Below are 24194 nucleotides of genomic sequence, written 5' to 3' on the forward strand. Positions count from 1 at the left end.
CATGTAAGGAACCATGACCTGTGGTCAAGTGGGCCGAGAACAGAGTTACCATGCAAATGAGGTTAGAGGCCCTGAGGTTTAGCCAACTTCCTTTCTCAGATATTCCTCCCCACAACAGGTAATCTTAGGTCCCCTTGGAGAAGTTGTACGGTAAGGTATGCATCCATTTTCTGTGATGAATAGTCAAGTAAACAGTTTAGAGCCATGGACTGTCTTTTTCATAAAGAGTCACCATGGAGGTCTGCAGAAGGCCTCTCCATGCTTCCAGCCACAACTACAGCCAAGCTGAGGACAGTCACCACTGACCTAAGCTGGAGCTCCCCCTTCCCCAGGCCTCACTCCTTGTGACTCAGTGGCACCTAGATGTCCAAGAGTTTGGGATGCATACACACCACACACACACACACACACACACCACTCTCCCCCACCCCACCCCCCATCCTGTGGAATGCAATCAAACTCCCGGAGTTTTGCCTTCTGAGCGGCCATGCCCTGAGGCAGGCAGAACACAGATCAACAGCTTCCTGCACACATGTTGTACATAAAATACACACATTTAAAAGTAAGTGTTATTTTTAATTCAAAATGACTGATAGCACACATAAAATATAACTGATAAAAATACTTTAAAGTGTTTTCTGGAAAAATATAAAGGCTTCTAAACAGTAAAGTTTAAATAATTTGTTTGTAATTTCAGGAGCTATTGTCTGCAGGGAATGCAACTCAGTTGGTAGAGTGTTTGCCTCTTGTGCTGACAGCCTTGAGTTAGATCCCAGCACCACTTAAACTGGCTGTGCGCACCGATAATCCTGTAGAGGGAGTGGTAAGCAGGAGCAGTTCTATAGTTAAGTTTGAGCTAGCCTGAGCTACATGAATTCATGTTGAAAAGTCCAAAAGGCTGTGGAGATGACTCAGCAGGGAAGAGTCTTTGCTGCTCTTGCAGCAGTTCAGAGATGGATTACTGGTTATGGGTGACTTACAGTTGCCTGTAACTCTAGCTCCAAGGATCAGATGCCTGCTTCCTGCCTCTGGATACTAGCACAATACAGGCACAGACACATAAGTAAAAATAAATAAGTCTTTCAACAAAATTGCTGTTGGAAAGATGGCTCTGGTTACAAGCACTTGGCTGCTTGTCTAGAGGACTGGGATTTGATTCCCAGCACCTACATGCCAGCTCACAGCTGCATGACTCCACTTCCGGGAGATGTGACATCCTGTTCTGGCCTCTGGGCACTGTGTATACAGATAAAAAAGAAATGAAGGGGGGAAATTAAGGTAAACACAATTTTAATGGTTTGTTATTTGCATTTACATTTTACTTTTTAAAAACTATTTGTCTTGGGGCTGGAGAGATGGCTCAGGGGCTGAGAGAGCACTGACTGCTCTTCCAGAGGTCCTCAGTTCAATTCCCAGGACCTACATGGTGGCTCACAACCATCTGTAATGGGATCTGATGCCCTCTTCTGGTGTGTCTGGAAACAGTGACAATGTACTCATGTGCATAAAATAACTTTTCAAAATTTGTTTTAAAAAATTGCTTTGTTGGCCTTGTTTTTGTGGGTGGGAGGTAGGTACCTATCCAGGCTGACCTTAAACTCAAGATCCTCTTGTCTTTTAAGTGCTAGGATTAGATGATGCCTGGCTATAAACAGCTGTATGTTTCTCGTCACAGTACACTTACTATACATTGTGTTTTTCTTTAGGTACGCATAGCCGCTAAATTCATCACCCATGCACCCCCAGGGGAGTTTAATGAAGTGTTCAATGGTAAGTAAGGATTAATCCTGACTGGTGATTAAGTGTTCCTTAATCACCATCACTGTTTAGCTTTTTCTTTTTTTTTTTTTTTTAATTTTTTATTTCATTTATTTATTTGGGGAGGGAGGCAGCTTTTGAGAATCAGCTCTTCCACCACATGGGTCCTGAGAACAGAGCCCGGGTCCTCAAGCCCAGTAGCAAGCTCCGAGTCAGCTCGCCAGCCCTTTCTCTTTTTTAAATTTTGGTCTTTTGTGGCCCAGGCTAGACTTGAACTCTTGAGTGCTGGAGCATGGGCATGCCTAGCGGTGAGTGCTTCCTCTTACCTGATTGTTACCCCTGCTAAAGCTTTGCTAAGGAAATCAACATTCAGAAACATTGAAATAGTTTGTTTACGGCAACTCAGCAGCTGAGTGTAAAGGCTAAGTAAGATTCAGGTCTAGGTTTAAGTCAAACACTTAGCTTTGCCTAACCCATCAATTAGGACATCGCTCTCAGCTAAGGGAAGACTCGGGTAGCTATCCTGTGGCTCACATCTACACTTCAGCCCTGGGACAGCAGCTGTGGAGGTGCTGAAGACGGGAGATGGCTGCAAGCTGCAGGACATCCTGCACTAAAGGCGGTCTCAGAACTAAAGTAAATGAGTGGAGGTTTAACATAGCTTCATGCTTTAAAGGAATGACAATAAATTGACTTGTCAAATTTATTACTTTTTTATTCTTCCTATGCCTTTTAGTTTTATCACGACAGGTAAAAGCTTCAATTTTCACTGCCTTTCCTCAAATTCTATACACAGGACATTTCCCAGGACTAGTGTGGCTGAACTTCAGATTATATCTGAAAAATTCCAGGACATCTAGGGCTACATAAAGAAACCCTGTCTCAGAAAACAAAACAAATTCAGATTCTCCCAGAAATGGTGGCCAGTGTCTGTAATCTTAGTACCTAGGAGGCTGAAGCAGGAGAATTACTCTCATTCAGGCCAGCCTAGGGTATAGAATGAACCTTTGTTTAAAAAACAAAAATCAGAAAAAAATACTCAATAAATTTACCGACTGACCTTTTTTATCCCCCAAGACTCCCATCGATTCCATATAATATTAGGTGAGTGTGGTAGTGTGTGCCTATAATCCCAGCACTTGGAGTGCCGATACAGGAGAACTACAAATTCAGGGAAACCTAGACTACATAGTGAGACCTGGTCTCAAAACTAAAAAAAGAGATCTTTTACACCTCTAACCCCTGCATTTGGGAGGTGGAAGCGGGAGGATCAAAAGCTCAAAGTCCTTGGCCTTGTGGCACGTCTTTAATCCCAGCACTCAGGAGGCAGAAGCAGGTAGACATCTGAGAGTACGATCCTAGCCTAGGCTAGACAGCGAGTTCCAGGACAGCCAAGAAAAAGAGAAAACCTGAAAAAAGAAGAGTTGTCTAGACCTTAGCTACAAAGTAAGTTTTTAGGCCAGCTCAGAGATTCTTATCTCAGACAAATTAAGACAAATGTCCTAATGTAGCTCAGTTGGTAGAGGGCCTACTTAGCACGCACAAAACCCTAGCTTTAGTCCCTACCGTGGTATAAACTGGGCATGGTGATCAAGGTCATTTGTAGCTGCTACATAAAGGAGGTTTCAAGCCAGTCTGAGTTTGAGATCTGTCAAGAAGGAGTGAAAGGGAAGCAGGAAAGAGAGATGAGTAAGTTCCCTGAGAATTTTTGTTGGATTATTATAGTAGACAATTCTGTAGGAACCTATGAATATTACTGGCCATTACTCAGTACCATGTTTAGAATTTCCATACATGGAAACATATAACTGAAGATTCATCTTGTAAGCCCCAAATTTTAAAAACATATTCTAGAAATGGGCTAAGATTTCTTGAATTTGTTCTGTACTCAATATTCCATTGCTTTCCTCCTCAGATGTCCGGCTACTGCTTAATAATGACAATCTTCTCAGGGAAGGGGCAGCACAGTAAGTACCTCTAGAGTCCACGGTGGGGAGTACAGCTCAGTTACAGAGCCCGACTGGCCTGTGCAAGGTACTCATATGAGCACTGCAAACCAACAACCCATTTCATCCCGCTTAGAGTGTTGCTCTAACAGTGGATAAGCTGGTGACCGGAAATAAAGCAGTTAGTCTCTCTGGTTTTTTGTTATAGCTATGACCATGTATTTGAGAGAATGGACTCTTAAAAGAATGTGTTTGGCTGGTCGGGGTGGTGCACGCCTTTAATCCCAGCCCTTGGGAGGCAGAGGCAGGCAGATTTCTGAGTTCCAGGCCAGCCTGATCTACAGAGTGAGTTCCAGGACAGCTGGAGCTACACAGAGAAACCCTGCCTCAAAAGAGAGAGAGAGAGAGAGAGAGAGAGAGAGAGAGAGAGAGAGAGAGAGAGAGAGAGAGAGAGAGAGAGAGAAAGAAAGAATGTGTTTGTTTGTTACTATAAACAGTATTTAGTCCATGGCTATATTGATTTTGGTCCTGGGTAAGATAGACCATCATGATGTCACAAACATGTGACAGAGATTTTTTTACCTAATGTCAAACAGGCAGGCAGGGCTTGGACAAGATACAATCCCAAGGACATGCCCTAGTAACCTGCCTTTATCAGCTAGGGCCTATCTCCTTAAGTTTCTAGAACCTCCTAAGATAGTCAGTCTCTTTAGCTATAGAAAACTGTTTTAAGAGCTGTTGTCTAGGAAATATTGAGGACCTTTTGTGGTAAAATCCAAACCATAAGTCTTGTTTATTTTTCTTTCTTTTTCTTCTTTTTAAATTTTATTTTTAGTAGAAGAAATATGTTCCCCCTAAAATATTGGCTTCCTTAAAACTTAATATAGTTTTAAAGCATGATTTTTGTAGTTCATATGGAATTCTTTTTTAGTTTAGAGAGCCAGAGTCTCATTATAAGTTTAACTGATCTAAACCTGCTATGTAGACCAGGCTGGCCTCAAACTTGGTCTCAAAGCAACCTTGCCTCTGCTCTTGGCCCCTCTCTCCCCCATCCTCCTACCACACCCCCTTCTGCCTCTGCTATGCTAAGATTACAGATGTGTGCTATTGTGCCTAGACATACTATGAATTTTTTTAAACTGCTACTTATACAAATATTAGCCAGCTAATAAAGACTGATGAAGCTTCTAGAATAATAGAACTTAAAGTCATGATTATTTTTCCTGGTCACTGGATCTTATTCAGTAATAGGCTAACTAATCTTCCTAAAATACCATTTCCTGCCAGGTAGAGTGATGCTTACTATAATCCTCACACTTATAAGACAGTCAAGAGGATCAGGTGCTCAAGGCCAACCTCAGCTCCATAGCAAGTTCTAGGCAAACAAAATAAGTGAGATGATGTGACACACACACAAAAATACTATTTTCATTCCTCTTTGTCCTCAAAAACATACATTGGTGAGGTTTGTTGGTTTGCAATTCTGTTTTGTTGTTGTTAATCCTTCTAGAATCAGTGTAAATAGTGTGGCTTTTAAGGGCCCTGTTATCTGGCTTTGTCAGTACTCTGTTCTTGTCTACCCTACTGCCCAAAGGCTCTCTGTAAAGAGGAAACCTGAATTGGGTGTTGATGAAAAGAGTGATCTGGGGAGGGCAAGAATTTGTAGATGTAAAATGCATAACTATCATGAAATTGTTCTGGTATGTTATATGATCTGTTTGAATTTTGGATATAGAAAGTGTTTTAACATTTGTCACCTAGTAATCAATCATCTGCCTGCCTATGCTGCATTTGTGACTAGACTCTGTTAACCCAGGATTTCTAGACCATCACTGTGATTCTCATCTTGAATGATTCTGAGTTATAATTACTGAGCAAACTAAGGAATACATTGAAGATACTCTGTATATCTTCTTGATAAATTGCCACTGATACTGGGGTAAAATGTCCTGAAAAGTGATTGGAAGCAACCACAGTAGTGCAGTTCTGTAATTCCAGCATTTGGTAGGTAAAAAAGGATGATTAACATGTGTTCAAGGCTAGCCTAGGCTACAGAATGAAAACACAGTGGTTCTCAGCCTGCCTACTGCTGCAGCCCCTTAATATAGTTCCTCATCTTGTGGTGACCCCAGCCGTAAAACTATTTTCATTGCTACTTCCTAACAAGAATTTTGCTATTGTTTTGAATCATAATCTAAATTTCTGTTATGTAGATGGTCTTAGGCGACCCCTGTGAAAGGGTCATTTTACACACACACACACACACACACACACACACACACACACACACACACACACATACATACATACATACATACATACATATATGTTGGTTCCCAAAAGGGATCATGACCCTTGAAGAATGCTGCTCTAACTCAAATGTCCTGTTTTCCAATTAGGAATGATTGTGTCAGTACAGAGTTCAAATTGCTTCACCTGTTTTAATTGTACCCACAGACTCTAAAGCTCTATGTGTATATGAGTGTGTGTTCGTTCAAATTCTTGCAAATTTCTTAGAGAAGCTACTTATTGAAGAAGTTTGTTTGTTTTTTTTCCTGAGCCCAAGTATTTAGCTTTTTTTATGGGGAGAAAAAAATTCTCTTTTATCCAGGCAGTGGTGGTGCACAGCTTTAATCCCAGCACTAGGGAGGTAGAGGCAGGTCTCTGAGTTTGAGGCCAGCCTGGTCACTTTTATTTCTGTAATGAAACACTCTTGTGTGGACTCCTGTTGGTGCCTAGTACATGCTGTTCCAGTGGTGCCCACTGTCATTGCTGCTCCCTGTATAAGGTAAAGGAGACTCATAGCTGGGTACAGACAGTGCAGTAGATCAGCCTACTTTCTTTTTTATATTTTGGTGCCAGTGGTTCTAGCCACAGTCCCATTGCCTGATAGTGCCTAGCACTTCTAGTATAAATAAGATGTTAAATGTCACATTAAAGAGTGAGTTTCATTTTGAACGAGATGACATTGTTAAGTAAATAGAGAATGATGTGGTAAGACTTAAGGTTTAGAATAGTTACCAGCTATGTATTCTAATAACTTTGTAAGCGGGCAGAGGCTGAACTGAGGCAAGATAATAGTTCAGAGTAGAAGTGGTAAACCTGGGGAGTAAGATTCTGGCTATAGTTCTCATAAAACTGGTGGGTTGGAGATGAAGTGTCAGAGAAAGAAAGGTTAAGGATGGTTCCAAAGTGTTTGGATTAAAGTAGCTGGTAAAGCGGAGATACTATATACTTTTTCAATTCTTTTAAATAGTGCGTTTGCCCAGTATAACATGGATCAGTTCACACCTGTGAAGATAGAAGGCTACGATGACCAGGTAATGGCTGCTGTTCCATTGGCTGTGCTCGGAAGGTAGCAGAGATGGAAAAGTCAAAGCAGATAGGAAGTTGGTTGTTAATGTATTTATGTCTTTGATATTTAAAATAGTTTACATATTAAAAAGTTCTTCTTTCTGGTAATACTAGGTGGGTTCCCCATCACCACCCCATAGGAAAACAGAGTGCCATTGACTTGACACAAAGCGCAGTTATAGCTATGTTATATAAGCCTGGATTCCAGAGAGGTGCAGAGGAAGTCTAACAAAAATACTGGAGACATTAATTAGGATTAGCCTAAGTTACTCAAGGAATCTGCTCGTTAGGAGATAGGGACAAGACAAAAATCTCATTTAATACATTTTTGGATCATGTAGCTGTATTACTAAGTGCCCACAATTATACAGTGGTCCTAAAAGTTTCATAAAGTATGTGAAAATAAATACATGAAAGTTGGTGTTATAACTAGGATTATATACACATGGGTAATACATTAGATAGAAATCAAGATATAAAGGGTATTGTTGGGAGGGGGAGGAAAACATTGTTTTATTTTTATGAGAATAAAAATGATACATGGTTTAAAAGTCAACGTGGAAAAGAAATTAAAAGTTAATTTTCTTAGGCTGTTATTTCTTCTTGCAAAACATGATAAGAATTGTCTTTTTGTAAAATTACTTATATTTGTAATTCTTCTCTGGAAGGTCTTAATTACAGAGCATGGTGACCTTGGTAACAGCAGATTTTTAGATCCAAGAAACAAAGTTTCCTTTAAGTTTGATCATTTACGGAAAGAAGCAAGTGATCCGCAGCCAGAGGATGTGGATGGAGGCTTGAAGTCTTGGAGGGAATCGTGTGACAGTGCTCTAAGAGCCTACGTGAAAGATCATTATTCCAACGGCTTCTGCACTGTTAAGTATCTGCCTGCTCCTCAGAGAACTGTCCAAAGCTACTTTCTTACATTTACCTCATCTTTTTGAACCTTTGGCCCACCACACTTCTTTTCTTTTGGTTATTGTCATCTCTGTATTTTCTTCCGTAAATAATTTCTAAAGCAATATAAGCATTTGAAAATGTCCTTTTTAAAGACTTAGTTTTATTGGTTTTTTAATTATGTATGAGTGGAGGCAGGTGTTGCATGTAAGCACAGGTGCCCCTGGAAGTTAGGGATGTTGGAGCCCCTGAAAATGCACTTAGATGTTTGAGCCACCTGACATGGATTCTGGGTTTGCATCCAGGACCTCTGCTAAAGTAGGCCATGCTCCTAATTACTGAGCAATTTCTCCGGCCCTAGAAAATTTCTTTTTAAAATCTCATTGCAGGACACTTTAAAATATCCACATATTATATTTTATATTTTTCTTATTCACCCACAATAAATCACCTATACCCATCAAAAAAGTTATCAAAGCCAGGTTTGATGATACACTTGTAATCTTAAAACATTTGGAAAGAGGAGCAGTAGAGTCAAGAGTTCAAGGTCATTGTCACTCTGCAAACAGTTAGAGGGCAGCCTGGACTGTAAGGCATCTGCTGAGAGTTGGAAGTGGGTGGTGGGGTTTATAGTTGATTGCATCATACTTAGTTTTACTGTGTTTTAGCTTTTTTTTTTTTTTTAAGTAAAGATGAACCTAGGGACTGGCACATGCTAGACAAGCATTCTGCCACTTAGCTGTATCCCCAGTTGTCATTATAGTTTTTGTTTTGAAATAGGGTCACTAAGTTGCCCAGGCTATCCTTGAAACTTATTCTATAGTTTTAGTTGACATTGGCTCTTGAGTCTTTCTGTCTAAGAAGCCCCAAGAAGCTGGGAATCCAGGCTTGCACCTGGCCTGCCTGTATTTTTAACTTTGTAGCTGATAAATAAAATTGTATGTTTATAGATGTATAACATGATGTTTTGAAATATCCTTTGTGGTATGACCCAGTTGAGTGTAGAAACTTGAAATATATTAACTTTCCCCCTGGTTGGTTGGTTGGTTGGTTGGTTGGTTTAGATGAGGTCTCAGTCTGTAACCTAGTCTGGCCTTGAACTTGAGATGATCCTCCTTCCTAAGACTGTATGCTGTGTACTGGTATTTCAGGCTTCATTCACCACACCTGACGTGTGTGTGTGCGCGCGCGCGCGCGCGTGTGTGTGTGTGTGTGTGTGTGTGTGTGTGTGTGTGTGTGTGTGTACACAATCTACTCAACAATCTTCAACTATACAGACTTTTAAACCTGTAGTGATGATGAGTTTAATAGGGATATAGTTAAGAACACTATGAATTATTGAGTAGTTTAAATCCTAACCCAGTCACTTAACTAGTTTTGTGGCCTTAGGTATAAATTACCTAGCATCTCTGTGCTTCAGTTTCCTCATTTGTATAATAAAGCATAGTGTTGTTATAAGGATTCAGTAGAAAGATGTTAGGGCCATGTCTAGCACAATGTAAGCTGTACATAAGTGGAAGGTGCCATTACTCTTATATGTTTTATCTTTTCTAAATAATAGAGGAAACATGTCATGGTAGTTACCTTTTCAAACATTTTTCAGGAAAAGAGACAATGCATTCTCTCTTAGAAATCAGCTGGTCAAATAAAGATACTTTCCATTTACCATTATTTCAATTCAAAGTTTGTCCTCAATTTTATTTGTTTCTTTTTGAGATGGGGTCTCATTGTGCAGCTTTAACGGGGCTGGAGCTCACTGTTTGGCCCAGACTGATATCAGACTCAGATCTTACCTGCCTCTGCCTCCTGCGTGCTGGGATTAAAGGTGTATACCACTCTGCCTGGTGGTGTACATTTTTAATCTGGGGAGCTCAATAGCTAAAAACCCTATTGAGACCTTTTATTCTTTTTTTTTTTTTTTAGTTCCATGAGCTACAGGTGATAGAATGGCCCCAGTGCAGCTTGCCGTATCCTAGTAACCTTCATCCTTAGCATCCTTAGAAGCCCCAATTTTATCTCACTCTGTATCTCGTTTTCTGTACAGTGTGTTCCACACAGTTTCTACTATCAGATGAGCAGCATCTAACCTCCTACATCTAATTAAAATTGAGACTGACTGAGATTTTATTCTTGTTTCTCCATTAGAAACCTTATTCTTCCTTCCATTATACTTTTTTTTGTTATTTCATTTGTTTACATTTCAAATGTTGTCCCCCTTCCCTGTTTCCCCTCTGCAAGCCCCCTATTCCATCTCCTCTCCCTTTCTATTATCTAGATTTTATGCTGTCCTGTATCTTCAGGGTGGCTTTGTGTACTTTTTTTCTATTCTGGTGTTCCCTGTTACTTAGGTATAAGCTCTTGTTTGTGTTTTTGAAACAGTTTGATGTTGGCATCTTCCATCTTCCTGCCTCTACTTCCCAGGTGCTGGGATTAAAAGTATGTGCCACCATGCCTGAGTTAGAAACAGTTCTCTCTCTCTCTCTCTCTCTCTCTCTCTCTCTCTCTCTCTCTCTCTCTCTCACCTTTAAAGGGAAGGAAAGCTGTGTCAATCACATTAATTCCTGTAAATGTTCTTTCTTCCTCGTCTCTGCTTTCTCCTTCCTCCAGGTTTGCAGCTGTGTCCCACTAGGAAATCAAGGACATTTTCCCCTGTTAGTGTATTTCTTCACTAGCATTGCAAGTCTCAACCTTTGACTTTTCACTGTCTTTGACACTCTGTGCAGATAATGAGCCAGCATTGTCTTCTGGGTCCTTAATTCTATATCGCACTTCACACTAAGCCCAGCCGCCTGCTTCTGTACATAATCCTTTGCTTAGGTTGCTTTGTCAACACCCATCAATTCTAGTTACTCTATAGCTGTTGCTTTCTTTTCCTCCACATGTGAACTTCGACACTCTGCAAAGTTGGATTTCTCTGTGCTGGAAGTTTATAGTCTACCGAGATATCCAGGGCTCATGGCTGTAATTCCAGCAACTGGTAGCTTGAAGAAAGAGTTGCTGTAGGTTTGAGGCTTAGTTTAGCCTACATAGTTCCAGGCCAGGGTGAGCAACAGAATATGAAGTACTGTCTCAGACAAAACCAAGACAATGAAAGTGACAGAGTTTATAGTGCAGTTAGTATAGGCAAAGCCTGAGCATGGAATTACATCTAGAATCTCAGCACTTAACAGTGTGGAGGCAGGATTACCAGGCTGGGCTACAGAATGAGACCATGTCAAAGGGAAAATACACAACAGATGCATTTGATACTCTAAAGCACCGCTTGTTTTCTTTGCTTTCTTTGGTGATTGCATTTTCATTCACATCCCCACTTGATCTACCCTGAGAGTTGGTACTTCTGAGTGCGGGTAGACCTCTCATCTGGGTTTCCCAATTTGCTGATGGTACCACGTTGGTGCACATCATTCAGGTGTAGAAATACTTTGACTTCTTTTTCCCTTTACCCTTGGATTATGACATATAGCTAGACTTCTGTCTTAGTTATGGTTACCACTGCTATGACGAAACTCCATGACTAAGGCAAGGTTAACGGGAAAGGTTTTATTTGATTTATTCTTCTGCATCAGTCTGTTATTAACAGAAGTCAAAGCAGGGACTCACAGGGCCGGAACCTGGACACAGGAGCTGATGCAGAGACCATGCTGCTTACTGGCTTGCTCCCAGGGCTTGCTCAGCCTGCTTTCCTATAGACTCCAAAACCACCACCCACCATAGGCTGGGCCCGCCCCCATCAATTAAGAATTACTGAATTCTAATTAAGAAAATGCAGCAAAGGCTTGCCTACAGAGTTGTCTTTGGAGGCATTTTCTCAGTTGTTGTTTCTTCCTCTCAAATGATTTTTAGCTTGTGTCAAGTTGACATAAAACTAGCCAGCACAACTTTTTTTCCTTCTGCACAATATCCCTCCTTTCCTTTCTCATTCACAGTGTCCTATACTTTTGCCTAGATTAATTTGTAGCCTCCTAACTGACCTCCAGCTTTTTGTCCATTTTATCCTTTGTACCAGCATTACCAGAAAAATGATTCTGGTCCTGTTTTGTTGTCTCTTGTAAATAGAATACGGTATAAACTTTTTACCTGCTATTTAATGCATGGCCTACTTTTTTCTGTTTTGTCTCCCACTAGTAGATCTCACCCAGCCCCACTAACATGGCAGGACCAATCGGCAGGTCATTAGCACATGCTTGTTTTCCTGCTGTTGACTTGTCTTTAGCCTCAGTTCCTCCCTGTCAGACTTGTGCATATTTTGTAAGGCCCAGCATAACTGGTAACTCACTCACAGTATGATAAGGCAGAAGCAGTAGCCTCCTGGGAGTCACTGTAACTCTTGTTTCTGCTTTGTGCTCACATCCCAGAAGGCCTGTGTTCTAAGCCTGGTCATTAGCCTCTGACCTCCTCGTTTACGTTAGTCCTCTCCACGTTTGCCATTTAGCATACTGCTTCTGTATGGTTTCTTATAAAGTAATTATGTTTTTCATGTCTAACTGTTTTCTCCCCAACAATAGGTTTATGCTAAAACTATAGATGGGCAACAGACCATTATTGCATGTATTGAAAGCCACCAGTTTCAACCCAAAAACTTCTGGTAAGGAATAGATGTTCTCTTCTGTTTTTATTTAATTTATATTGGAAGGAAATATAAACCAGTGACTGAGGTTTTGTTTTAAACCAAACTCGGGATAGATTATTTGAGTTAGAGACTTTAGTTCTCCATCAATAAAATGAAGGACGTTGTTTAGATTCCTTCCATTTCTAAGACTTCTGTACCCTTTTGTCATACCAAGTGAGAACATGTGGTTTACACAGTATGCAGCTTGGAGTCTTAGGTTTCCTTGGGGTTATCTATTCCTGGGCCTGATTGTACAGTATGGTCTTCCGAAGCAGTCTCCCCTGATATGAGAAGACCCCCTGTGATTAGAATAGACGAGCCTGTACTCTTCAGAGGGGCAAAGGGAAAAATGAGACCCCATACTTAGGAAAGGCTTGTTTATGATCAGTTACCTGGATCCCAACTTTTATGTAGTGATGATCTTGATGTCACATCAAGACTAGCTCCCACCAACATTATTGCATACGTCTGTGTCTGGTCACCTCCTCCTGTGCTCCTGCTGATTGTACAGTATCGTGTTCCGTGTGTGTTTATAGGAATGGTCGCTGGAGATCAGAATGGAAGTTCACCATCACACCACCTTCAGCCCAGGTGGTTGGAGTGCTCAAGATTCAGGTAAGAGTCTAGTGTATTTATAGATGGCGGTTAAAGTAGAGGTGCCCTTTGCTCTTTTTTCTGGTATTAGAAATAAAGACTAGTAGAGCACTTCCCTACCACGAGCAAGGCCCTGGGTTTCATCCCACTCCCACAGAGAGGAGGGGAGAGGAGGACTGACTATGTACAGATGCAAAGGAGGTCAGTGGCAGTGAGTAGAGGAGCAGCCTTCTGCCCAGGAGTTACGAGAACTGTTCTGGGGAGGTGAAGGGGGAATGCTACTAGATTACTTTCTTTTTTTCAAGGATAGCAAGATCTTTTAGAAACAATGAAATTGGTTTTAAGGAAGAATAAGTGAGTATTAGGTAGTTAGGAGCTGGATGCCCAGCATGGTGACGCACACCTTTAGTCACAGCAGGAAGGATGGGGTACCGGTGGTCCCCAGTGAGTTTGAGGCCAGCGTGGTCTGTATAGTGAGTGCTCGGACATCCAGGGCTATGTAGAGAGACCTGTGGGTTTGTTTGCTTGTTTTTTTTTTAGCAGTTTTATTGTTAGATTTTGTTTTGGGGTTTTGGTTGATTGTTAAGTTAAATTTAAACTAAAGCAGAGGAATTCTAGAGAATATTACAGGTGGTGTCACCATGGAATATCAGTAGTGAAGTGAAGGAGATTGTTAATGCTGGTGTCAGGACAGGCATCTGAATGGTGTCTCTTAGCTCATTTGCTATCTCTGTCTTGGTTGGAGTCTCCTGGTATCTTTGAAGAAATTTAACACTCTTAATTCTGGTGGTTTTGACTAACTGAGTCAAATTAAATATTTCTGATTTAATCAAAAGCATACCTGGGGACCAGGGGCATAGGCCAGTGGTAGAGAGCGGGCATGACATATAAAAGCTCAGGTTCCATCCCTGTTACATAGTGCAGGTGCTGTCAGCATTCATCTTAGCTGCATGTACATTGTTATTGTCTACTTTGTTACCATCCTGGCCTCAGGAACATGCCCAGCTAAGGTAGATAGGATAGAAATGCTGGCTCTTCACTCTGAGCATAGCCTTCGGTGAAATCTGAGAGCTAGTAGATAAGTATGGTACCCCATAGGTGGGGCTTGCACCCCATAGGTGGGGCTTGCACCCCATAGGTGGGGCCTGTACCCCATAGGTGGGACCTGTATCTTGTAAGTGGGACCTGTACCCCTTAGGTGGGGCCTGTACCCCGTAAGTGAACCTGCACCCCGTAGGTGGGGCCTGTACCCTATAGATGAGACCTGTACCCCATAGGTGGGGCCTGTACCCCGTAGGTGGGGCAGTACTGGGCATGTTTTGCTTTGTCTACACAGCGGTATCCAGCTCAGCAGTGCACTTACAAAACTTCCTTCCAGAAGATTACCTCTGCTTACTTCCCTCAAGTCTTTCTACTGGGGTCTACTTCATGGAGAGCCCAAGCAAAAATAGTAGAACTATCTTTCTGTTTTTGATAATTAAATACACCATGTGGCCTAGCACTCTTATAACTCTTATAACCTCTTATAACTGGCATCAGCTTTAATTTGGCAAATTGTTATGCATTTATCTAAATATTTCTCTTGCAAATAGAAAGAATCTTGTGCTTTTTCTTTTCCAGTGCACAGAGTGACAATACCTGTCGATATATAAAAGGGCCTAATGACTCTTTGTTTATACTTGCTTTTTTTGTTGTCTTTTTGAGGCAGGGTCTCCTATAGCCCAGGCTAGCCTCAAACTTGCCCTTACTTAGCAAAAGGTAACCTTGAACTGAACCTGCTGCCTCATCCTGTTATATGGGCCTTGGCCACCAAGCAAGACTTTTTTGTTCTGTTTGGGATGAATGCTGAACAAATTCTCCACACTAAGCACTAAGTCCTGAGTTCTGGGCTTCTCTTGGTCTGTATGTTTGATTGGTTTGTTTTGGTTGGTTCTAGACAGGGTCTCTTGTATTCTTTTGACCTAGAACAACTATTAACCTTGGTTATCTGATCCTCCACTTCCAAATGAGATTACAGGCCTGTACACCACACGGCTTGTTTCTCTTTGTAATTTTAAGATTTTATTGTTCCCACTTGTATTGGTTGCTTTTTGGTGACACAGTACACCACCAGGACCATAGGCAGTTTACAAAGGGAAGTTTCACTTGTTTATGGTTCGAGGAGTAAGAGTCAGGCATGGCAGAGAGGCCTAGGAGCAAGTGGCACGGAGGCTGGAGCAGGAGGCTTAACAAACGCAGGCAAAAAGCAGGAAGAGCAAACTGGAAGTAGGAAGAAGCTATGCACCCTCAGAGCCTGCCAACCCCAGAGGTGTGCTTTCTAGCATCCAGTCCATAGCACAAGATGAAGAAAATGACATTATCTGAACTGCTTTCCCATCGCTTCTAATAGAATAAAGTTTGAATCTTAATTTGGTTTATAAGGTCTCTGCTTCTCTCCTCATCTAGCTTCAGCGTGGACGCAGGGTTGTCTGACTCACTTACCATCTGCTCACATGGTGAGCTCTTAGTCCTTCCCTCAGCTGAGCCACTTTCTTCTGATACTTGGCCCTTTGCTGGGTGATCTCCTTTTTTTTTTTATCTTTTTTTTTCTAATGTGGATTGGTGTTTTGTATGCATGTATATCTGTGTGAGGGTGTTAGATCCTCTATAACTAGAGGTACAGACAGGTGTGAGCTGCCATGCAGTGCTGGGACTTGAACCCAGGTCCTCTGGAAAGGCAGCCAGTGCTCTTAACTGCTGAGCCATCTTTCCAGTCTACTTTCTCCGTCTTATCTGCTAAGGTGACAACTCCTATGTTCAAAACCTTGTTCAGGTTTCGGATCTTGTTTTTTGTTTCCTACTTATAAATATCTTCCCTCATCCTGTTCGTATTGCCAGTTTGTAGACCTTTTAAGGTAGTTTAGTGGAAGTAGCTGAAGGGGTTTGCAAACCCTTAGGAAGAACAACAATATCAACCAACCAGACCCCCAAGGACTCCCGGGGACTAAGCCTTCCACCAAGGAGTACGCATGGCTCCAGCTGCATATGTAGCAGAGGAAGGCCTTGTCGGGCATCAGTGGGAGGAGAGGTCCTTGGTCCTATGAAGGCTTGATAGATGCCCCAGTGTAGGGAAATCAAGGGCTGGGAGACAGGACTAGGTAGATGGGTGGAGGAACACCCTCATAGAAGCCGGGTGGATGGGGATGGGGATGAGATAAAGGGTTTTTTTTTGGGGGGGGGGGGGCTTGGAAAGGGAATAATATTTGGAATGTAAATAAAGAAAATATCCAATAATAATAAAAGGTAGTTTAATGGATATTGTAACTTACCAAAATCCCTGAGCCTTGCATGTCTTAGGACTACTAGGTATGACTTGTACTCTTGAAAATTGTTTTTGATTGTGGCTTATCTCTGTACATATTCAAAACTGTGTTGCTGTTTTGTTTTGTGGTGCCAAGGATTGACTGGGGTCTTAATAGAACAGGCAAGTGCTCTACCACTAAACTACAGCTGGAATTCCAAAACTGCATTATGCAACTTTTTGCATTTATCAATGGGGGAAGAGTACACGTACAGCAGTACACCCAAGGAGGCCAGAGAACAAACAACACAGGGAGTTGGTTTTTCTCCTTTCACCTTGTAGCTTCAGGGATTGAACTCAAATCATCAGGCTTATAAGGCAGAGTCTATAACCACTGAACCATCTCAATAACCCAACACTTATTTTTGGAAATTTTTGTTTGTTTGTTTGTTTGGTTGGTTGGTTTTGGTTTTTCAAGACAGGGATTCTCTGTATACCCATAGCTGTCCTGGAACTCACACTGTAGACCAGGTTGATCTCAAAGTCACAGAGATCTGCCTGCCTCTGCCTCCTGAGTGCTGGAATTAAAGGTGTGTGCCACTGCTGTCTGGCTTATTTTTGCAATTTTTTAAAATTATTTTTATTTTATATGTATGGGTATTTTGCCTGCATGTATACCTATATGCCTTGTTATATGCCTGGTGTCTAAAGAGGTCATAAGAGGACATCAGATCCCCTGTAATTGGATTTATGGATGGTTCTGACCCACCATGTAGAAGCTGGGAACAGAATCCAGGTCCTCTGCAAAGGCAGCAAATGCGTTTCTTTTGTTTTGTTTTCTCTTTTTTTAAAGATTTATGTATATGAGTATTCTGTTTTCATGCATACCAGAAGAGATGATCATGTTCCATTATAGATTGTTGTGATACCATGTGGTTTCTGGAAATTGAACTCAGGACCTTTGGAAGTGCAGTCAGTGCTCTTAACTGCTGAGCCATCTCTCTGTCTCCTTATTTTTGTAATTTACTAGTAAATATTTTAGTTTTTAGTCTTCTCTTTAACCTTCAAGCTTTTCCTGAACTCAGTGAGCTTTACTTGTCAATATTAATAATCATGTAGATGGAGAAATAGCTCAGATGTTAGGGACTAGGGCCTATTAAGAGTCCTTGATTCTCATAGAGAAAAATTATTGCTCAGTGATTTTTTTTTTATGTTGATTATTTTGATACTGTTAGAGTAAGATCTTGTCACTTGAGGTACAGTGTAGGATTACTTCAAGTTCCAGGCCAACCAAAACTACCTATCAAGACTATCTGAGGGGCTGGAGAAAGATGGCCCTTGGCACTATGTTTCTGTATAAAGTCCATATAACCCTTCTCAAATATTATCTCTCACAGGTTCATTATTATGAAGATGGCAATGTTCAGCTGGTTAGTCATAAAGATGTGCAGGACTCAGTAACTGTTTCTGTGAGTATACATGGGGGATGTCGGCCTTACTTGTCTTTTCCTAAAATTAGGACAGATAAAAGAGGCAAATTAAAAAGTTTCTATTTGTACTTCTTACTACCAAATGACTGTAGTGCTTTAAAGTCTTTGACTAAAGGCGGTTGGCATGTCTTTGAAAAAAAAAAAAAAAAAACTTGTTTTTTTGGGGGGGAGATTTTTTTTTTTAGACAGTATTTTATAAATCATAAGTTGTCTCTGAACTCATTTCGTAGCCATTGATGATCTTACCCCTGTTCTTTCTGCTCTTACCTCTCCACTGCTAGGATTAAAAGTATTCACTGCTACATTGAACTGTCCTAGGAAGGGAACTTGGGGCCTTATATGTACTGGGCAAGCACTCTACCAACTGAACTATATGCCCAGCTCTTTGTTAATTCATTATTTATTTATGGTATGAGATCATAGATAGCCAAGGATGAGCTTTGATTCTTGGTCTTCCCACCCCCCACCCCCACACCCCCCACCCTGCCTCCTTAGTTCTGGGATTTCAGATATATGCCAGCATGCCCTGCTCTGAAAAACATGTATTCTGTTTTTCTTTCTTTTTTGTTTATGAGTACACTGTAGCTGTCTTCAGACACAGAGCATCAGATCCCATCACAGATGGTTGCGAGCCACCACGTAGTTGCTGATTATTGAACTTAGGACCTCTTGAAGAGCCATTAGTGCTCTTAACTACTGAGCCCCTGCTTTTTCTTTCCCAATTGTAAGATTTGCTCAAGGACAGAAATGCCACCAATCAGTAAATGCACGGTGAATTCAGTTTGTCAAATGAATCTTCTAAGACTAGATTCATACAACTAGGAAATGTTCAGCATTCAGGAAGGAAGTACTGTGTTCTGCACCCTGAAAGGAGAAATAGATGGTGTTCTTTAATTCTTCCTTTCATGGTGTTATTACTTCCTTAACTAGTTTCCCAGAGTGTTTTATTTATCGATATTTACATTATTAAAAAATAAAACTGTCAGTCATGGTAGGCCATACCTCTCTCTATTCCTCATACTCAAGACTGAAAACTCAGACAGAAGACTAAGACAGAAGAATTGCTGCAAGTTTGAGAACAATGTAGACTATAATGTGAGATATTGTCACTAATAAAATAAAATAATTTTTAAAATGAAAACTTGAGCAATGTCATAATTTAAAAATAATAAAACTAAGTTTAGTTGAACAGGCCTATAATCCCAGCATTTGAGAAGTAAGAACAGGAATATCAAGAATGCAAGACTAGCTGGGAAGGGGTGGTGCATACCTTTAGCACTTGGGAGGCAGAGGCAGGCAGATTTCTGAGTTCGAGGATAGCCTGGTCTACAGAGCAAGTTCCAGGACAGCCAGGGCTACACAGAGAAACCCTGTCTCGAAATACCAAAAAAAAAAATAAAAATAAAAATAAAAATTCAAGGCTATCCTTGGCAATAGGAGACCTGGTCTCAAAACATTTCATCAGGCCAGCCTGAACTACAGCAGAACAGGTCAGCCTCCACAATTTAGTGAAAATCTCCTAATGTTAGAGTTTGAGGCCAGCCCAGAATATGTAAGACTAAGATTTCAAGACCTAAACCAGGTGTTGAAATCAAAATCAAGTCTTTTAGCTGGGTGGGGGTGTTGGGGGGAGTGGCACACACCTTTAATCCCAGCACTTAGAAGGCAGAGGTAGGTGGATTTCTGAGTTCGAGGCCAGCGTGGTCTACAGAGTGAGTTCCAAGACAGCCAGGGCTACACAGAGAAACCCTGTCTTGAAAAAAAAAAAAAAATTAAAAAGAAAGTTCAAGGCCTGCCTCATCTACTTAACAGTTTGAAGCAAGTCTGTATAAATTTGAGATCCTGTCTTAAACTATAACATTTTTAAAGGGCTTGAGGGACCTCAGACTTGGGAGAGATGGCTCTTACAGAGGGTTGAGGTTCAGTTCCCAGCACCTGTATTATTCTGGCTCCAGAGGTCCAGGGCCTCCGTTTGGCCTCTGAGGGCATATGTACACAGACATGTATACACATAAATAAAAAAACTAAACCTAAAAGGGTGGCTGAGAAACTGAGTGTGAAAGTGTATACCTGCAATCCTAGTACTTGAGAGACAAGGGCAGAAAGATCAGGAGTTAAGGTCATCCTTGGTTATCTAGCAAGATAGGTGTCAGGTTGCAGAACTAGAGACCTTGATTCAAAAAAGACAAAATGTAGAGGGGGCTGTGCAGTTTAAGTGAGGATATTGCTCAGTACTAGTGCATTTGCCTAGCATGCATAAGGTTCTGGGTTTAATCCCCACTACTACACACAGGCACACACACACAGTTTCAAGACAGGGTGCTATGTCTAAGGAGTATATAATGAAAAGCCAAGTATATCTTCTGGGAAGGTGCTAGATTTAGGATCTCTCTCTCTCTCTCTCTCTCTCTCTCTCTCTCTCTCTCTCTCTCTCCCCCCCCCCCTTCTGTCTTCCCCCCCATTTCATTGTTAGTGCATGTATTTAATTTATTTGAGAGTAGTGGTACACACATGCTGTGTATGCAGAGGACAGAGGTCAATCCACAGGAGTTAAACTCAGATTGTCAAGCTTAAGGGCAAGCATCTTTACCTACTGAGCCATTTTACCAGTCCCTAGATCCTTTATTATTCATAATTTGTATAATTTTGGTCAGGTCACTTCAGAAAGTTCTGTTTTTCATCTGTCAGATGATAAGAACATAATCCCCTTCACAGTGGGTTGAAGAGATAAGTGTGAGTATGAGCAGTGGATAAACTAGGATTCTTATACAGTGTTAGTTCATAGAGTGGGCTTTTCAGTGTCTTTTCATTGCTTACATATTTTTTAAAATATTATTTCCCTCTTTTCTTTCATTAGAATGAAGTCCAAACTGCCAAGGAATTTATTAAAATCATAGAGAGTGCAGAAAATGAGTATCAGGTAAGAATATTTGGAAGATATTTCTCTGTAAACCTATTTTGTTCAATCCTTTGTGTCCTTTAGCAAAAAGCATATACTGTTGGATATTACTAAGTGTGAGACTTCACAGGCCCTGCAGTGTGGCGTTCTGTTTACAATTTTGAGACTATAGCCATGTCTCGGGAGTACAGATGAGTTTGATTTGCTTTCAAGATGGGAGAGGAACTCAACATACATGTTGTCTTCCTGTGCCTTTCTAACATGTCCTTTGTCTGATTATCATCCTGTTTACAAACAACTCTTTCTATTCAAGCAACTCATCATCAATTATCTATTGCAGACAGCAATTAGTGAAAATTATCAAACTATGTCAGACACCACGTTCAAGGCCTTGCGCCGGCAGCTTCCAGTTACCCGCACCAAAATCGACTGGAACAAGATACTCAGTTACAAGATTGGCAAAGAAATGCAGAATGCTTAAAGGCCGTCTGTAGGAGTCTCCAGTACATGGAAAGAAAAGGATTCAACACAGTGTGGTCATATGATAAATAAGTGATTTATAAACAAACAAGAGTGATATTTTGCTAGTTAACAAAGTTAACAGATCTTCTAGCCTCATGGAATACTGTTGAACCTACAGCACTGTCTTGATTCTTTTGTGTGTTTGTGTTCTCTGCTTTGTAATTTTCTGTTATCACTATATCTACTTGTAAATCTTTTTTTTTTAATTCCGCTCCATTTAATGTCAAAGAGATATATCCTGAAGTCATTTTACTGTTGGGAAATGTTCCTAGCCATGAAGGCCTGTGACTGGTTTTACAGAGTATCTGTGAGTACTTTTACCCCTGTGCTTTAAAGCACTTCCAGTACTTCAGTAGCTTTCAGTGATCCATTCAAAGCTAAAGAGGCTACGCTACCAAGAGCTACGTGGACACACACTCCTTCTCCGTCCGACTGCTTTGACCATTTATAGCATCTCACAATGGTAGATTTCAGACATTTGGATTGGGGCTTTTGGTGTCCATGTTGGGAGGCAAAGGAAGTTTCCTAGAAATTCCATGGCAGCAGCTTCTCTAGGACTTGTCTTTAAATCCAAAGACTTGAACCACATCCCCTGCACATGAATGTTTGCTTATTTTCATCTTCTCATTGTCTCCTCCCATCTAGTTCTGAAAAACTTAGAAAAAGCACTGAGAAACCAGGGTTGTCAGTCACCTGGGTCTGTTTTCTTTAGCGGAAGGAAGTGAAGGATGCCTGATCACTGGAATGCTGGAGTGATATCACAACCTGGTTATCCTCTGCTCTTCTGTAAAGAACCAGCTTCCCCCTTAATCTCTCCCACCCCACCCCAATATTCTGAGCATTGTTTAGGCCCTAATACTGGCCTTTGTCTCTCAGTGATTAGAACTTAGGCCTATTACGTATCCTTCCTCTTTAGGCCCTAGCCCTAAGTTCTGTTGGTCAGTCAATAGAACTTTCATTTTTATTGTAAGGGTCACAGGTGCTTTACTACTTTGCAAGGGAATTTAGATGTAGCCAGCCCTGAAGCTTTGTTAAAAGAATTGTCACACGGAGACTTTTCCCCTAAGTTCTACTATGTTTAAATGTGTGGAAAAATTAAAACACAGGATCAGAGTCTAGAAGTCTTGATCCAGTCTGACCAAGTCTGGCTATACCAAGTTTTCATTCTTATCCATCCTGGGTCCACTTCTCCTGCCAGTGGCAGTACCTGCAGGACCGCCTCAGCACATGTTGGCATTTTCAGAAGAGTTTTGCCCATCAGTATTGCTCTTTCATAGCTGAGAACTGCTGACATACTATGGATGTAGTAGGATAGAAAACTTGAAAACACAGACATTGAAGGAATAATAGGTGTCTTTGCTCAATGCTTTCTGGCAGAATTGTTCTATAAGCAGATAAATAAACAGCTGTGTCCCTCACAAAGCTGGAGTGAACCAAAGGGAAAAGGAGGGTGGAGGGCTCCCAGGCAGTGTCTGTCTGTCTGTCATAACCTGGTATTTCAGAGAATGCTAGTGCTTTCTTCTAAGCAGGATGTAAAATTCATTCCAAGTTCATCTTTCTCCATCATCCTACCTGCCTAGAACTCATAATGTAACTGTGATATAGCTACCTTCCCAGGTATATTGGCAGGTATGTGTGTGTGATTAGAACACACAGGTAATGTGATGTGACTTATGACAACTGGTAGCAGTGGATTCATTTACATTGTTTACACTTCTATGACCAGGCCTTAGGGAAAGGTCAGTTTTTAAAAACAACAAAAACCACATAGCGTCTTCCTGCCTGTCCTGAGCACAAGTCAGAGCAGAGGGCGTCTGCTTCCGCTTCACTTTCTTTCTCTGCTCAGTAAAGCCGTGTAAGCATTTTTGTTTATTTCAAATAAAATATATTTGTATTATTTGTCATTCATACTATCCATCCATGCCACACAGTCTTCTGTACCAGGTAGTCCAATAGAAATACACCTGTTTTGTTCTAAAATTGTGTCTGTCATTCTATCAACCTTCGTTCTCAAGGTAAGACATTCAACTATAATCAATCTATTTGTTGGGAATCTTCAAGGTTTCTGAAATTGTGTCCTACTTTGGACTAGTATGGACTCAGTAAATATGCAAAGACTTGTAAAGAACAGCTCCTTTTTGACTATGAATAGTCTCTTACACAAAGGCAGAGTATTGCTGTGAGTTTGAAGCCAGACAGGGCTATATAGTGAATTTCAGAGCAGTCTAAACTACAGTGTGAGGCCCATTTCCAAGAAAAGAAAAAGTGGGGGTGGGAGCTGGAGGGAAGCTAGAGAGATTACTCAGCTGTTTGGGGTGAATACTGTTCTTCAGATGACCTGTGTCGGGCAGGACACGACACCTGGAACTGGAGCTCTAGGGCAGCCTGAGCAGTCACACGTGCATACACAAATATGGTTTTGAAAATAAATACTAGAGAGACTGGGCTTGGTGGCACACACCTTTAATTCCATCACTTGGGACAAAAAAACAGGCTGATTTCTGAGTTCAAAGCCAGTCTATTCTAAAATTGAGTTCTAGGACAGCTAGGGCTACACAAAGAAACCTTGTCTCAAAAAAACAAAAATAAAATAAATGTTCAGGGTTTATTAAAAAATAAAATTCTCAATTTTACCACTCTCCACTCAAAAGCTACCAGTGATTTAAAAGATTTGTTTGAGATTTCCACCAATGTTGAAAAGAATCTGGTTATGAAAGAGCAGGCCTTGACTCTGAGGCAGTAGCTAGGCAGGAGGGGAAAATGGGAGAATTCCTGCAGCTTCAGCCTCAGTGCTGGTTCCCACTGGTTCAACCTTAACTGCTTATCTCTCCTCCAGGTCTGCTTT

General features: G+C 41.1%; 1 protein-coding gene across 1 annotated transcript in view; it reads left to right on the forward strand.

Annotated features, from left to right (window-relative positions):
* Positions 1–23253, forward strand: part of Capza1 (capping actin protein of muscle Z-line subunit alpha 1) — a 43934-nt gene extending 20681 nt beyond the window's left edge. The window contains exons 2-10 of the mRNA XM_052179566.1: positions 1707–1770; positions 3674–3725; positions 6961–7024; positions 7727–7933; positions 12461–12540; positions 13101–13179; positions 17836–17907; positions 20786–20848; positions 21168–23253. Of these exons, the coding sequence (XP_052035526.1) occupies positions 1707–1770; positions 3674–3725; positions 6961–7024; positions 7727–7933; positions 12461–12540; positions 13101–13179; positions 17836–17907; positions 20786–20848; positions 21168–21308 (822 nt within the window). The 3' untranslated portion in view covers positions 21309–23253. The remainder of the gene's footprint in view (positions 1–1706; positions 1771–3673; positions 3726–6960; positions 7025–7726; positions 7934–12460; positions 12541–13100; positions 13180–17835; positions 17908–20785; positions 20849–21167) is intronic.
* The last annotated feature ends 941 nt before the right edge of the window (positions 23254–24194 follow it).

Source organism: Apodemus sylvaticus, chromosome 4 (assembly GCF_947179515.1).
Source record: "Apodemus sylvaticus chromosome 4, mApoSyl1.1, whole genome shotgun sequence".
Taxonomy (NCBI): domain Eukaryota; kingdom Metazoa; phylum Chordata; class Mammalia; order Rodentia; family Muridae; genus Apodemus; species Apodemus sylvaticus.